This window comes from Silurus aristotelis, assembly GCF_946808225.1.
Source record: "Silurus aristotelis genome assembly, chromosome: 14".
In the NCBI taxonomy this organism is placed as follows: Eukaryota; Metazoa; Chordata; class Actinopteri; order Siluriformes; family Siluridae; genus Silurus; species Silurus aristotelis.
In genome coordinates, this window is record NC_139587.1 from 12,497,090 (window position 1) to 12,514,234 (window position 17,145).

General features: G+C 36.6%; 1 protein-coding gene and 1 long non-coding RNA gene across 5 annotated transcripts in view; one reads left to right on the forward strand and one right to left on the reverse strand.

Annotated features, from left to right (window-relative positions):
- Positions 1 to 17,145, forward strand: part of diaph2 (diaphanous-related formin 2) — a 322,782-nt gene that overhangs the window by 227,926 nt on the left and 77,711 nt on the right. For 3 of the 4 annotated variants that reach the window (XM_083560212.1, XM_083560213.1, XM_083560214.1), the window contains one exon: positions 7,755 to 7,919. In XM_083560212.1, coding sequence (XP_083416338.1) covers positions 7,755 to 7,919 — 165 coding nt within the window. Of the gene's footprint in view, positions 1 to 7,754; positions 7,920 to 11,826; positions 11,934 to 17,145 lie in introns of those variants that run through there. The other variant, XM_083560215.1, reaches the window with a different exon arrangement.
- Positions 1 to 17,145, reverse strand: part of LOC310736741 — a 311,461-nt gene that overhangs the window by 223,118 nt on the left and 71,198 nt on the right. The gene's annotated exons all lie outside the window — the stretch shown is intronic.

Consider the following 17,145-nt stretch of genomic DNA (forward strand, 5'->3'; position numbering starts at 1 on the left):
TGGGTTGAATAAAATCATCTTTTGAGTGGAGCTACATATAAGAGCAAAAAGGGTGGAATAGGATGATAAACATTTATCAACTGTTAGGCATCTTTATTCTATAGAATAGCTTGTCAGAATTAATAACCAAATATTTCCAAAAATAAAGGCAAATATTTTACTTGTTTCAGCTGGGTTGCAATAGACTACAATGGCATCAGATTCAGAGCATTGATGCATGTTTATAAAAGCAAAAAACACCAGAGCTCAACCCAAGCAAAATCACATCACACCCCACTCTGTATCCCTCATCCCTCAAGGCATGGGGACATCTCTTGAAAAAATTAAAAAATATTTTTCTTTTCTTTCATCTTTAGTATGACGATACACACTTTATTAAGATGACAAGAAACTTATTTTAGTCAATATGCATAAGAGTGTATTAAATGATCTGGTTTATCAGTGCATCTGACTAGATAGCTTATATACAACAGATAAAAAACAGCCTCACTGAAAAACATGGGGCTTACATTTGATTGTCATATAATTATAATTATCCATTAATTATTTATATCCTTAAATTCATTTGCTAAAAATCCAAAAAATAAGTCACTTCCTCTTTTTTTTCACCACAACTCCAGTGTAGATGGTATCATTATTCCAGCATGTTCTCTATCTCTCAACATGGAATGCAAACTACTGTTTACAATTTTATTTGACCCTTGAGGCATGTCTTCACTTGATCTAGTAATAGAAAATATTTGCATATTATAAAACATGCACATTATAAGCTTTTTTTTATCTATTGAATGTCTGATGCATTGTTTTCAAATTGCACAGCACCTATTGACCAAGCTTTTTATTTGATTATATTTTTTATTTACCTATTTGAGCTATTGCCCTTGATTAACAATCTGTGATTCATTGAAAAGAGTATTTCAGGCTCACAAGATTAAGTACAGTGCATCTGGAAATAATTCACAGTGCTTCCATTTTTGTTCCACAATTTGTTATGTTACAGTCTTATTACAAAATGGATTAAATTAATTATTTTCCATCAAACAATACTCCATAATGTCAACATAAAAGAAGTTTCTTTGAAATGTTTGCACATTTATTAAAAATAAAAAAACAAAAACAAAAATCACTTTTACATACAGTAAGTATTCACAGCCTTTGCTCAAAACTTACACCTTTGGCACCAATTACAGCTTTAAATCTTTTTGATGCTTAAGCTTGGCATGCCTATTTTAAGGCAGATTTTTTTCATTCTTCTTTGGAGAGCCTCTCAAGCTCCATCAGGTTGGATGAGGAGCGTCGGTGCACAGCCATTTTCAGATCTCTCCAGAGATGTTCAATCGGATTCAGGTCTGGACTTTGACTGGGCCACTCAAGAACATTCACAGAGCTGCCTATAGCGATCCTTTTAAACTTGGCTCTATGCTTAAGGTCATTGGCCTGTTGGAAGATGAACTATCACCCCAGTTTGGGCTTTGGCAGACCCTGACTAGTCTCCCAGTTCCTGTTGCTGATTACCAACCCCACAGCATGATGCTTCATTGTAGAGATGGTATTGGCCAGGTGATAAGTGGTGCCTGGTTTCCTCCAGACATGACACTTGGCATTTAGGCTAAAGAGTGCAATCTTTGTTTCATCAGGCAGAGAATTTGTTTCTCATCCTCTCTCCACAGAGAAACGCTGGAGTTTTTTCAGATTGATAATCGGGTTCTTGGTGCTATGCAGACCTGCACAGACTAAGCCCTGCCATTGAATGATCACTTCGGAAACAGAGATTTGCAGCTTCCTGAACCAAGCCTGACCTTGGATCGACTCTCAATCAAGACTTAAAGTTGATCATCTAGATTTGTTACTCTGGTGTGGACCAAAGGATAGGAAATAGGCTAGTGTGCCTGGAGCTTTTCCATTGTCAGTGGGATATACAAATGAATATGTAAAGTGTATACCTGTAATCCAAAGTATATATTCTCTGATACATGATCGATTTCTTTCTCAATATTCAAAATAGCCAATCTCCAATAAAAAACATATAAAAATATATTTAACCAAGCATGTACATATAGGGAGAAAGGATTGACGAAAGGCAAACAACAAATTCTTGTGGTGAACAGGGCTGTTTTTGCAGTGTAGTGATTAAAATGATGGAGGAATTTGGAGATCTTTATCTCAAAGCAAGGTGATAGGCACATTGTGTGGGAATTGTAATTGAACTTTGTATTTCATTGTAAATTGTACAAAGACAACATATTAAATGTAAAACTGAGAAATTATTATTATTATTATTATTATTATTATTATTATTATTAATTATTATTATTATTATTATTATTATTATTATTTTTAGCATATTGCTGATTTAGAATTTAATTCCAGCAACACCTTTAAAGAAAACAGGGGATGTTTACTGCTGTGTTGCATCAGCTCTCTTTTTACAACCCTAAGCTTTTGGGATCTGATGAGGTTAATTCTTTATGTTGGAAAACAAAATGTATCATATTCTCGCTTGATTAAATATTTCAGTTGCGTAATCCAGGGCCACTTGTTGTATTTTTGGTTTCGTAATGCCTCAGATATTTTCAGTGAGTGACATAAATAGACTAACGGTAGGCCAGTTACACTTTTTTTTACAGCTCTATGCTGCTGAAATATTCAGAATGTGGTTTTGCATTATCTTGCTGAAATAAACAAGTATTTCTTTAAAAAAAGGTTGTTTCTCCAAAACCTGTAAATGTGTATTTATCAGAGCTGACAAAAGTACACACATCCTTCACTTAAGTAGAAGTACAGATACTCATGTTTTGAAATACTCTGGTAAAAGTACTGACTACTTTTTTACTCAAGTTAAAGGAAAGAAGTTTGGGCTCTGACAGGTAATTAGGTAAAAAACAAACATACCTACTAGCTGTTTTACTGTCACGCAGGTAACTAGACGTCAAGTCAAGTTTATTACTATAGCGCTTTTCACAACAGACATTGTCTCAATGCAGCTTTACAGAAATCAACAGTTAAGGTGAATGGTGTGCATTTATCCCTGATGAGCAGCCATGGCGACTGTGGCAAGGAAAAACTCCCTCAGATGTTATGAGGAAGAAACCTTGAGAGGAACCAGACTCAAAAGGGGAACCCATCCTTATTTGGATGACATCAAGAGTGTGATCATAAATCTTTCAACAATACAGAACACTGGAGAGTGAGAACTAACATGAGCACTGGAGTGTAAGATTGAGTAATTATCTTTTTACAGTCTTAATCACTTCAATATTAATCACTTTATATTAATATTAGGGCTGTCAACGATTAAAATATTTTATCGTGATTAATGGCATGATTGTCATGAGTAGTTAACTCAACATTAAATTAAAATTAATTTATTATGTTCGAAATGAACCCTAAATTAATACATTTCAAGGTTTAATACTTCTAATCAACATGGCCATGGACAAATATGGATGCTTTATGCAAATGTTTATTATTAGTGAAACCTAGTGTGTTATGAGGAAGAAGAATTCCACAAAACGTGCCGGCACAGAGGGTTAATTGCGTGCACCATGGTGGATTTTGGAGGTTTTTTCTTATCTGGCTAAAGAAAGGACGTCGTAAATAAACGTGTCACGTTGAAGATTTAAATTTTGTTTTGTATTTGTTTATATTTGTAAGCTCTTTGGTCTTGGCGATAGTGGCGTTTGGAGTCTAACTGTTTAAGGTTGTGGACAGGTGTCTTTTATACTGATAACGAGTTCAAACAGGTGCCATTAATACAGGTAACAAGTGGAGGACAGAGGAGACACATTCTCAACACATTCAACACATTCTCCTCACTAGTCAACACATTTCCATCTACATCCTTTATTGCTCTAACTTGCAGCACATCCTTCCCAGCACGGTCCCTCTGCCTGGCCAATCGGTTCTCCTTCCTTAGTGTCCAACTTCTCATACAGATCCTCATATGCCTTTTGCTTTGCTTTTGCTACATCCCTTTTCACCTGTTGCTGTATCACCTTGTACTTCTGCCTACTTTTTTCATCTCTGCTGATCCCAATTCTGTTTCACCAACCTCTTATGCTTTCCTGCATTTCCACATTCCACCACCATGTCTCTTGTCTTTTTCTCTTTCCAGATGTCTTGTCAAGTACCTTCCTAACTGTCTGCAGTAGTTGCCCAATCTCGAAATTTCTATATTTAAATAAACCAATTCACATCAAATACAAATATTGTAATTCATATAAAAGTTAAGAGGTACAGTGTCACAGGTATCACCTCATTAACCATTCGTGTGGAAACATAGCAAAAGCTGAGTTTGGTGTCCTGATAATATGCATAATTTAAAACACCATAATTACATTAAAACATCTACAAGAATATTTTGTCTTCATGCTCTATGTTGAGTATGGTTTCACTAATAATAAACATACATTTTCATAAAACATCAATATTTGTCCATCCCCATGTTGATTAGAGAAAGATTAAAAAATTTGCACTTAAGTTGTGATTAATCATGGCAATCATGCGATTAATTACGATCAAATATTTTAATCGATTGACAGCCCTAATATTAATATGTCGTGAGATCCAGTTACCAGTGTGACACTAAAACAGGTAGTAATGGCTACTTTTTGCTTAAGTACATGTCAGAGCCAAAACCTCATTACTTTAACTCAAGTAAAAAAGTGGAGTCAGTACTTTAACTTTTACTAGAGTTATTATATATATATATATATATATATATATATATATATATATATATATATATATATATATATATATATATATATATATATAAAATGTGTGTGTACTTAATTTGCCAAAAAAAAAAAAAAAGGATGGATGATTATGGCAGATATTGACAGTACAGATTAAAGTAATTCAGTGTGATTTGTCCTTAAAGTGTCAATGTGCAGTATACTGTGACTTAAAGTGACACTGTGCTGTACAAGTTAAGGGTTAAAGTGACAGTCCAGAGTTAAGTCGATTTTCTCATTTTGTTTCTACTCTCTTACAGAAGAGTACTGAGAGGAAAGCGAAGAGCTCATGTCATGAATGTGTGTAAGATCTTTTATTCAGAAGGGCAAAAATATAATTACACATATACCATTTTGCCATTATGATTAACACATCACACTAGGGATTGGATTGTAGTCTTAACTTTAATTATTAGCCTGTGTACAGGGGTGAAATGGCAGCTCTAGCTGTGTCTGTCATAGGGTAATGCTGTTCTGATCAAAACTGCATGTAACACTGCACAGATGAACTGCAGGAAGCACTCACTCCCAGCTGTCAATTTTACTAGGGCACATGAGAGAAGATAAGAATAAGACATCTTTTTTTCATTTAATTGTAGAAAGAAAGAAAGAAAGGAAGACATTTTTGTCACTCACATACACACACGCACAGTAACAGTCAAAAGTTTGGACACCTTCTTATTCAGTGTTTTTTCTTTATTTTTATTGTTATATATATATATATAACAATAAAAATAAAGAAATATATATATATATATATATATATATATATATATATATATATATATATATATATATATACATACACTAATAACAATAATATTATGACATTACAAATATGGAATTATTTAGCCAACAAAATGTGTTAAATAACCCAGAATATGTAAAATATTTTATTCAAAGTAGCCACCTATTGCTTTGATGACATTGTTGCATACTCTTCGCATTCTCTTGGTAAACCTCATGAGGTAGTCAGCTGGAATGATTTTCGAACAATCTTGAATTAGTTACCAGTGGTGTTGACTACTGGCTGTGTTTCCTTCACTGTCCGGTCTAACTATCTCAGTTGGATTTGGATTGGGTGAATGTGGAGGCCAGATAATCTGATGCAGTACTCCATCACTCTCTTTCTTTGACAATAGCTCTTCATAACCCAGAGGTGTGGTTGGCCTGACAATACGTTCCCAAAGGGAACACGATTTTAACTATGTTCTGCATGTAAAATGGATTGCATTCGGTATACATTTGCATATAACTGAATCATTTCCAGAGGAATACTTGTAACATAAACTTGTTTGTCAGACCTGAACAGCTATGCAGCTATGTAATGTCCTTATAGAGGAGTGGAAAATTATCCGAGCAACAACCTGTGCAGCTTGTCTGAATTCTTGCACCCTAATCTTTTAAAATGTCTGAACCAATGCTCCATTTAATGAGAAATTATGGTGACAACAATGACTGAAAAAAAAATTGAGATGTGGTTTAATTGCTGCTAAAGTGAAAATGAAGTGAAATGCTTTGGTGCCTAGATATACAATAACAATAAAGGTATGGTATGTTTTACTGTGTTATTTTAATCCACACTGCATGGTTTCAGTGGCATAAATAAATTCTCTAATCCAGTGGGATCTGATAGCAATAATATTGTTATACCAGGAAAGCAAGTTTGTAGATCTGTGAAACAGTTTAAACAAAGCGTTTCCTCTTTTTTTTTTTTGGGTGTAAATTACAGAAGTACACTATGATGTAGATGGTCTCCCATCAAAGCACAAAAATACAAGATGTAGTAGCTTATTAAATCTTGCATACACAAAGATAAACAGGGAAAGTTATTTATGGTGGTCCTTATAGGTGGCAGTAATTTAATTCAATTCATTTAATTTGTATAGCGCTTTTAACAATAAACATTGTCTCAAAGCGGATAATGTGGTGATAAAAATGAATACGATGTTCTTAATAAGTTTGTCCCTGATGAGCAAGCTGGTGGCGACTGTGGCAAGGAAAAACTCCCCAAGATGGCATAATACAATGTTGGTGATCAGAACAAAATGTAGTCCTGAGTCAGTGTAGCAGACTGTTGACATTAACTACAGTCCAAATCCATCATTAAAGGGATTCAAAGCTCCCTTTTGAATCCCTTTAATGGGAATTCAAAGCTTTTTGTTCAGATTAATATAGCTTTTATACTGTTAATTATGTATAGAATGCATGTTGGGTTAGAAAGCTAAATCAAATTCAAAGAAAAGTTAAAATATAGTATGTTTTTCAGTTGAACATAGTGTCAGAATTGAGTTACACACATAAAATTTTCCATGGTGAAAAGTGAAGTTAAATCTGTAAAAATATCTGAAGTTTAATCTGTAAATCTGCCTCACATACACAATTCTGAACTTGGACTTCTCTCACATTAGAAGCAGTATAAAATCTAACTGTTCAGACAGGTTGACAAAGTGAATTGTATATTTTGGGCTGTAAATACACAAAAAAACTGGGATGTTATTTGAAGGCGGCATTAAAAAGTTATTAGTTAATAATATCATCCCTTTAAATAATTTTTTTTTTAGATCAGAGAAGACAGCTTTTACTTTATGAAATAGCACAATGACTGAGCAAAACTAAAAAATGTAAATAAAAAGCACAATAAAACATTCATAATCCTGATTTAGTAATGTGTCTGTGCATTATATAATAATAATAAAAGAATGGACTGCATCAAATCCTGTGATATCTAATGAATACTAAAGATAGAAGGCACACTGTTAAATATTAAACTTAGGTGCAGCAGTTAATATGATAATTATGACTAGGACTATTCCTGAAACGGTGCATTGACTTGCATATGAAAAGCTCTGTATATATTCTGTTTTCTAAAATGACCTCTCTGTATGATCATAAAATAAATCTTAAGTATGAATTGTTGTGCATATTACATTAGTCTTATATCTGTGTAACTAATGAGTTGTCTGTATTCTGTGAATCCTACATCTCTTTATTTTTCATTAACTAAACGTTCCTTACGGTTTCTCCAAATATTCACGAGAGCAGTACGAAAAGCTCTCCACTATGCACAAGAACATGCAGAAGCTCTATGAGAGCTTGGGAAGCTACTTTGCCTATGACCCACACTCCATTAGCATTGAAGACTTTTTTGGGGACCTGGCTAACTTCCGCTCCTGCTTCATGGTGAGTCCTCTTTATTTCTGTACATTATAGTAAGAACCCCCCTCTCCCTCTCTTTCTCTGGATGTCGGGAATAAGTAGGTGAAATTATTTTGTGCGTTTTTTTTTTTTTTTATTTAAAATTTTATTTATAGCATAAAATCTGTTTCCCATATAACATTGTTTTCCTGACTGTTACAGTGGCAGTGTTACAAAAAGATACAATCACCCTGTAATGATATGACATTTCAATTTTTCGATTGGGCCACAGACTGTCTTTGCTGGCAAGATTTCAATATGCAGTTACTTGATAGACTTATTGTGCTAAAAATGTTTATTATTTATGTATTTATTTGTTGCAAAATTATAATGATGATAACAATTGCTGGTTATTTTGTTGGCGGGTGGTGTTAGAGATTTTAATTGCACAGAAAATACATTGGATCAAAATTATTTGGATTCTTATGCTGCTTTATCTCATGTAACATGAGCTGGTTAAGACAATTGCCATTGCTTTATAATGACGTTAGACAGGAAGAAACATTTTCTTCGAGTAGAATTCAGAGTTATTAATGCTTAAGCAATGTTTACAATTATATATATATATATATATATATATATATATATATATATATATATATATATATATATATAGTGAGGGAAAATAAGTATTTCCACTTAGAAATCATGGAGGGGTCTGAAATTGTCATCGTAGGTGCATGTCCACTGTGAGAGACATAATCTAAAAAAAAAAAAATCCAGAAATCACAATATATGATTTTTAAACTATTTATTTGTATGATACAGCTGCAAATAAGTATTTGAACACCTGAGAAAGTGGGAGAACTTGCAAAATAGCAGGGTGTTCAAATACTTATTTTCCTCACTGTATGTATATATATATATATATATATATATATATATATATATATATATATATATATATATATATATATATATATATATAAAATGCAACAGTTTGATTTATTTATGACAGCCTAATTACATTTATAATGAATAACAAGAGAGTACTTTTAGTACTTGAAATAAGAGAGTTATTCTGTTGAGAGCTAGCCCAGTTCTATGCTGGGGTGTATAGCAGTGAGTTCGTAGATGATGGTGAATATTTGTTTATACTTGTTTTTATTAAGGTTTACCCAAATTTAAAACGATGTATAACTCTGTCTTGTATTAACAGCTTTTCATTTTGTCTGCATCTTTTTTTATTTGGAAAATGCTAGGAATTGACTTTCTGATAGTTCTCATTGAGAGACTGGCTGGGGATTTTACCTTTAAGCTGCAAAAAACCTGTGACCACCCTCAATGGGAAACTATTATTAAATTCATATTTTTTGATTGACTCCCGAGTGAACCCTCACACTCTCATAGCATATTTATAGTACATTGTTTTGTGTCATTAATAATAAGAATGACACACAAACACACAGTCTGATACTCACACACACTTAGCAGTCATATGATAAAGTGCAATGTTCATCAAAGTATTTTTCTTATTTCCTGAAATATTTGGAGTGATAAAACAAATTGAAGGTAAGAGAATGACATTATAATGTAATTATAAATAGAGGCTAAGAATGAACATCATACATTACACCTGTGTAATAAACCCAGGTGGACAGCAGAGTCCCTGACTATCTTCAAGCGACCATCAATATTACAGATAAAAGAAGTGTAACAGACCACTGCATCACATGCAGGCATCTTGTGTAGCGAGAATGCATGGCATTCACTGCAGCCAGAGTTGCACAAAAGAAATGCTACAAAGTGAAGAAAATGGACAACTGGTAATAATTTAATTGGACTAGCAAAAGCTACTTTTAACAGCATTTACAACTTCATTGGCAAGCCCTGCATGAAACTGTTTAAAAAAAAAAATACAGTTCCCTATGCTCCAAATGCAGACTTCTATTTCAGACTTACAGTAGAAAATATTGATAATGTGATAAAAATGTATACTATTGTCAGGGAACCACCAATCACGCCTCCCTCCAATGTTTACACACTCACTCAGCCTCTTCCTCCTACCAATCATCTACACCTGTCCTCCATTTACCTGTCCCCTTTATAAGGTCCCTATTCCCCGTCACTCATGGCCCAATCAACCAGTTACGACCATAGATCACCCAGACTTCCTAACTCTCTTGTTCCCTGTGCTTCTATGCTCCTGGCTACGCTTCTATGGAAGTACTCAGTTACGTGTACCATTTTCCTACAGTCTCTACTCAAGCTTTCATGTGATTGTATGTTTAGACCATAAAAGACAATCTGTTTTACTCCCAGTTTCTGATGCATGGTCTATCTATGACAACTATAGAAGCTTTACCTTTATTTATTGATTAATAATTTGATTAATTGAATTAATGTATTTGTCCTTTACACATGTGACAACAATAACGGCTGTCCCTAAGAATGTTTAAAGCTGTGATATATAATATTTTGCTATGAAGTGGATTAAGATACATCCTTAATCTCACTGTGCATGCCACATATCAACTGAGAATTCACAGCTGCGTGTTAAACCACATGTAGCACACTAGATAGTATTAATAATATCAGTGACAATAATACAGTAAAATTATTGCTCCATGCCGCATATAGGTGACTCCAATTTTCATGAGCAAGGTTGCCTGGGATAGGATTAGACTGCTGCATTTAAGTGAATGCTCTTATATCTAAATAAATACCTAATAAGAGCTAATATTTTGACTAATATTTTGAGCATTGGGCAGCAATGTCTGCAGCATAAAAAGTGTATTATACATAAAAAGTTCAGTATTTCATGCAGAATTCTAAAGTATAGTGTGTAGTGGGATTGACTCATAATGTGTTACTGATTTGCAATAACATGTTTTTGCATTGCAAACAAAGTCGTGAGAAATCTGACTCCTTCGGGGAAGAAACTATTGCACGGTTTGGTGATGGTGACACAGATAATCCTGTACCATCTGCTAGATGGCGGGTGGGTCAATAGTGCAGCCCTACAAGTACTTTGAATGTTATGCTGCTGGGCCTTCTTGGCTACGCAGGTGGTGTTGAGATTCCAGGAATTATCCACTTGTCATGTGCACACTAAGAAGCCATGATGTATAGTAATTAGTGGTCCACTTAAGTGATTTTCAAGTCAATAATTTTCTTTTCTTTTTTTCTTTTTAAGTCTTTAAAACATTGAGATATAGAGCATTGTCTTGACCATTCTGTAAATTATTATGAGTAAGCCTGATAAACAGCAATAGACTAAGCAGACAGATTTAGTGAACAGCAGTGTTCAATGTAGTTGTACTATAGGTGCAACATATCAAACTGATAGGAATCAAAGATCCAGTTGCAGTGGTAGGTGGACAGACACAGCAGGCACAGTTTTTTTTTCCAATTCATCACTTATTGTGGGATGATGGTGATGAATCCTGAGCTCAAGTGTATAAACAGCATCCTTATATGAATGCTTTCTGTTCAGGTGGGTCAGAAAAAGGTGGTGGCCTCTCAGAAATGACTGCTATTAGAAAGTGCTACATGGCATTAATCACTAAAGCACATATTATTTTTTACAATACTATAGCTTTGTACACAAATTCAGTTTTAAAACATTTTGCAAAATGTTTATATGAGTATCAGGTGCAAAATGTAAATAAATATCTGAGTGGCAAAACAAAAAAAGCAGTCGTCCTATTGTCTGGGGATATTGACAATGCCATTGCCATCAGGGAGTCAAAGAACATAAATTTGGCTGTCTTCATAATGAGTGAGGAGTGGCACACTCAGAAAGGCAAGGACTGTGCTTTCCTCTCAGCTCAATTATACTTGATTGTTTTATTTGTATAGTGTTTTTAACAATAGACATTATCCAAAAGCGACTTCACTGAAGAGAATAAACTATGAATTTAATTTTTTACATTTTTATTTACTCCTATAGGTTTTTCCTCAATGAGCAAGCCAGAGACTGACACAGGCAAGGAAAAATACCATGAGATGTGATAAGACATGAAACCTTGACAGGAACCAGCTTTAAAAGGGAACACATTCTATGAAATATGTAAGCTTACTTGTAGCTACATTGAGTCCTACTAAATGTAGTTCTGTCTTATCAGAATATAGTAGAAGGATGTTAACAAGCATCCACTGCCTGATGTCCTTTATATATTCCTCAAGATGATTAACCAGATGTCTCTCATCTGGGCATGAAACAAAAGTTCCCTGTGTTGCCCTTTTTTGGAACTACAATTGGGTAATCTCTTCTTTTGTTTAAATGTCTTTTGTCACTCGGTAAAGCTTACCTTTAATAATCATGAAATACAGGTTTGAGTACAATGTTTGGCTGGATTCACTGACCATAGATGACTCTCACTTGGTCGAAAGTGTTACGGAGGGTGTCATCTCAGTTTGTACAGGGTGACTTCTGCTGTCCTCGTTGGGAGTCAGGTGATGAACTGCTCCAGTACCAACAGGTCGATGATTTTGTTAGCTTAACAATCGTTCTTCAGCAGCCACTTCAGGCAGGCATCGCAAAGCACCTGCACGAAGGCAAGTGGTCAGCCGACTATACAGATTGTTATACAACAGAATCGCTATCTGTGCTGCTCGTGGGTCCTGGCAACCTGCTGGAGGATTGCTTGTTTTAGATAGAAGTAATTCAAAATGCAGTCAGTTGGGAACTTCTGGACTGTGAGCTAGGCTTCACTGGAGAAGAGTGGCAGATGGTGGTGGTGTGCTTTGTCCAATGCTGGGCAGCCCCTCGCGGTGGCTGTATGCACATATGGCTTAAGGAAAGCCTCAGCATCATCCTGCGGCCCTATCATGTTGAACAGAATGTAGGTGGCAGCAACTGGAGCACTCTGCTTCTCCAGGGTGCTATGGAACTCATTTCAGTCCTACTCCTAAGCTTGGTGCAGTGCTTGGATGTATTGATCATACTCAGCTTGCAGCTGGAGAAGGGCTTGGTGTTGTGTCTGCTGGAGCTCTGCAAGTGCTTTGACCAGCTCACTCAGCTGGCTCCATGGCAGCATGACTGAATAACTCTATTTCAAAATCCCAGGTTTTGGTATCAGTGTGGAAGAAAGAGGAGACTGGCGACGGATTCACCAAAAAAAGAACTGGCTTTTTTTGGCCGTAAACATGCTTCCACGATTTACTTTTAATTGTCAGTGCTTATCCAGTCCAGTCATTGTCAGTAACTCCAAGAGGTTATTGGTAAATCTCATTACAGTAGCTGACGTGATTGAACGTTTTACACTGTAAAATGGCGAGGTACATATAATGTGTCTGAGGTATATTTTTAAAGGATATAAGAAAATGATTCGTAGTAACTTGACTAGATTTTGGAACTATGATTATAGTTCTGATATTTAATCCAAATGTTAGTATTAAATCGAGTGAGTGTTTACCACTATGAGTAGGTCCTATGACAGTCTGATTTAATGCTACTGAATCTGCAATTGTTGTTCTCAGATGGTCATCCTGGTTATCAAAATGAATTTTAAAATCAGCAACAATTAATGCCTTGTGTAAAGACGCTAGGCTTGAAATTAAATCCACAAATTCAGCAAGGAAAAAAGAATAGAGCCCTGGTTTTCTATAAATAATAATAAATGGAACTGACTGACACATTTTTGGAAGCTGGTGTAAAGAAATTAGAATGTTACATTTGTTTAGTTTTATGTGTGATGCTAAGATTATTATAAATAACCAAAGAGATAGAGTAATGAATTATAAATACTTTGTTGTTGTACTTAAGTAGATTTTTCTGGTATCAGTATTTTTTTTTTTTGACATTTTACTTTCATTCATTACATTTTTAGACAATTATCTGTACTTTCTATTCTTAAATGTTCAAACCAGACTCATTACTTTAGTTTTCATCTGTTTGGTGACATCAACCTATTTCTTGTCATTGCGCTGCTATTTCAACCTACCACTGGTGTATAATTTCCTGGCTCTCACACACAGTTGTAAGCTGGCCTACAAAGCTAACAATGAGCAAGGCAGATGGTAACAATAAGTATGGCTAACATGGTTGAGACAGAGGAAGTCAGCAATGTAAACATGACAGAGAACAGAGACTTTCCTGATCTCCTGATCATCATCTTTTCTCTGCTCTGTGGTTGTTTATAGCCTGGATGCATTCCTTAGATAATTAATTTGCATTCTTCTCCTTCTTTCGGCTTCTCCCATTAGGGGTCGCCACAGCGGTCATCCGTCTCCATTGCCCTCTGTCCTCTACATCTGCCTCTTTCAACCCAACTACCTGCATGTCTTCCCTCACCACATCCATAAACCTCCTCCTTGGTCTTCCTCTTTTCCTTCTTCCTGGCAGCTCTATCCTCAGCATTCTCCTACTGATATACCCCATGTCCCTCCTCTGAACATGTCCAAACCATCTCAATCTCGCCTTTCTCGCTTTGTCTTCAAAACGTCTTACATGCGCTGTCCCTCTAATAAACTAGTTTCTAACCCTGTCCATCCTCGTCACTCCCAACGAAAACCTCAACATCTTCAGCTCTGCTACCTCCAGCTCCACCTCCTGTCTTCTACTCAATGCCACTGTCTCTAAACCATACAACATCACAGGTCTCACCCCAGTCCTATAAACTTTCCCTTTCACTTTTGTAATACCCTTCTATCACAAATCACTCCTGCCACTCTACTCCACCCACTCCACCCTGCCAGCACTCCTTTCTTCACTTCTCTAACGCGCACTCTCCATTACTTTGCACTGTTGACCCCAGGTACCTGAACTCCTCCACCTTCTCCACCTTTTCTTCCTGCAACCACACCACTCCACTGCCCTCCCTCTCATTCACACACATTTACTATGTCTTACTCCTACTGACTTTCATTCCCCTTCTCTCCAGCGCGTACCTCCACCTCTCCAGGCTCTTCTCAACCTGCTCCCTACTCTTACCACAAATAACCATATTATCAGCAAACATCAAAGTCCATGGACTCCTGTCTGACCTCGTTCCATCAACCAGTCCATCACCACTGCAAACAAAAAAGGGCTCAGAGCCAATCCTTGATGCAGTCCAACCTCCACTTTGAACCAGTCTGTCGTTCCTTCTGCACACTTCACTACTGTCACACTGTCCTCATGTCCTGCACCACCCTTACATACTTCTCTGACACACCTGACTTCCTCATACAATACCACAACTCCTCTCTTGGCACCCTGTCATATGCTTTTTCTAAATCCACAAACACACAATGCAACTCCTTCTGACCTTCTCTATACTTCTCCATCAACATTCTCAAATAATGCGTCTGTAGTGCTCTTCTTCGGCATAAAACCATACTGTTGCTCACAGATGGTCACCTCTTCTCTCAGCCTGGCTTCCACTACTCTTTCCTATAACTTCATGGTGTAATAATTAATTTGCATTATTATATTAATATGATAAGTGAGAGGTCCAGTTACCCGCATGACACTAAAACAGGTACTGCATAGTAATAGCTACTTTTTTACTTAAGTACATGTCAGAGCTCATACTTCTTTAACTTAAGTGAAGGATGTGTGTACTTTTGCCATCTCTGAAAATAACTGCAATACCGCCTCATCTGACATAACTATATGCAGGAAGACTAAAACTTTCTTTTCGGCTTCTCCCGTTAGGGGTCGCCACAGCGGATCCTCCGCACGTTTGATTTGGCACATGTTTTACGCTGGATGCCCTTCCTAACGCAACCCTCCCCAATTTATCCGGGCTTGGGACCGGCACTAAGAGTGGCTGGGGATGGTTCCCTGACCGGGAATCGAACCCGGGTCGCAGCGGTGGGAGCGCTGCATCTTAACCACTAGACCACCAGGGGATAATTTGATTTATAAATAGCACATTTGACATAAGAGATCTAATATTTAACAGTCATTTCAGATCAACAGATGCTGGCTGTGCATTTAGTCTTATCTAATATCTAGAATATCTAGAAAATACATAAATAACTTATTACTAGCAACAGAGAAAGACGGATTAAACATTCTGCACTCCACATACTGAAGAAACTTGTATGTTTGCGGTACAGTGGAACCCGGTTATGTCACCAGCCTAGGGGACGCCAAAAAGCGTCGAGATAACCGATGATCGAGATAAACGAAAACCAATATGGAGGCAATTTATTAACGTGCTTGAAATTTATTTTTGTACATGATGTGCGTTATTAAATGAGAATGTGCATGCACGTATTTTTGGAGGTTTTTTTACACAACAGTGTTGCCGCAATTTGTTTGATTGGTCATGCGGATCGAGATAACCTGTAATGCGGAATAGAAGGCGGAAGCCGAAGTAAACGCAAACAAAGTTTATTGAGAATACTCAGAAGATAATCCACCAATATTTGTAGCGAAGCAGTAATTTCCAGTGGTGCGCTCCGGGAGCGCGGTCCAAGAAGTTCTGTGAAAGCAGAGACAGTTCGTGTAGAGATTTTACGGATACGCGCTATGGAAAGCGCAGTGCTGGGCAGCAACGGATAAACGGGGTGCAGACAGCGTGAACATGGAAAACAGCAGGATCGGGGTAATCCGGGGTGCCGTTCAGAGAATGCGGCGTCCGAGAAGAAGGGTACGTAGCGGGATACGTATACACGATTACACAGACCGACATAAACCAACACATACGATCATGCACAAACAATAACGGACCGCGAGTGTGTGGAGGTGAGGGGCATAAATAGGAGATGGGATGAGTGAGTGAATGAGAGTCAGGTGTGTGTGATCAGCATGACTGCGACGAGCTCGCCCACACAGGAGAAGAAGCAGGGTGCTTCGGGGAATGCCGCCGCCAAAGGGGGCGTGGCAGGGGATTCCTGACCTAACAGCCGTTAAGTGGCAAAAAAATGCTGAGACAAAGCGAGAATTTGGCGGTTCCACTTCAAAAACGTCGACTTAATAGGGTTGGCGAGTTAACCGAGGTCGAGATAAGTGGGTTTGACTGTATTAGATATTTTAAGTACCTTAGTGTGGAGATTTCTTTTTCTTTTGTTTAAAGTTTGGAATTACCCCAAAATGACCTCTGCTTGCTTCTTTTCTTAAAAAAAATAAATAAATAAATAAAAATAAAAAAGAGAATGCAGCTGATGAGATAATGTAAGATTATTTAGGCGAAAAAATGGAAAATGTTACATTTAAAATGCTGGCACAAACAAGAAATTTGTGGCAAATTATTTTAACTGGCTTACATACCTATGTGGTACAGTTTAGCATAGCCAGTTTTGATACCAGCATGTTTTAGGAACTGAGAGGAAACCT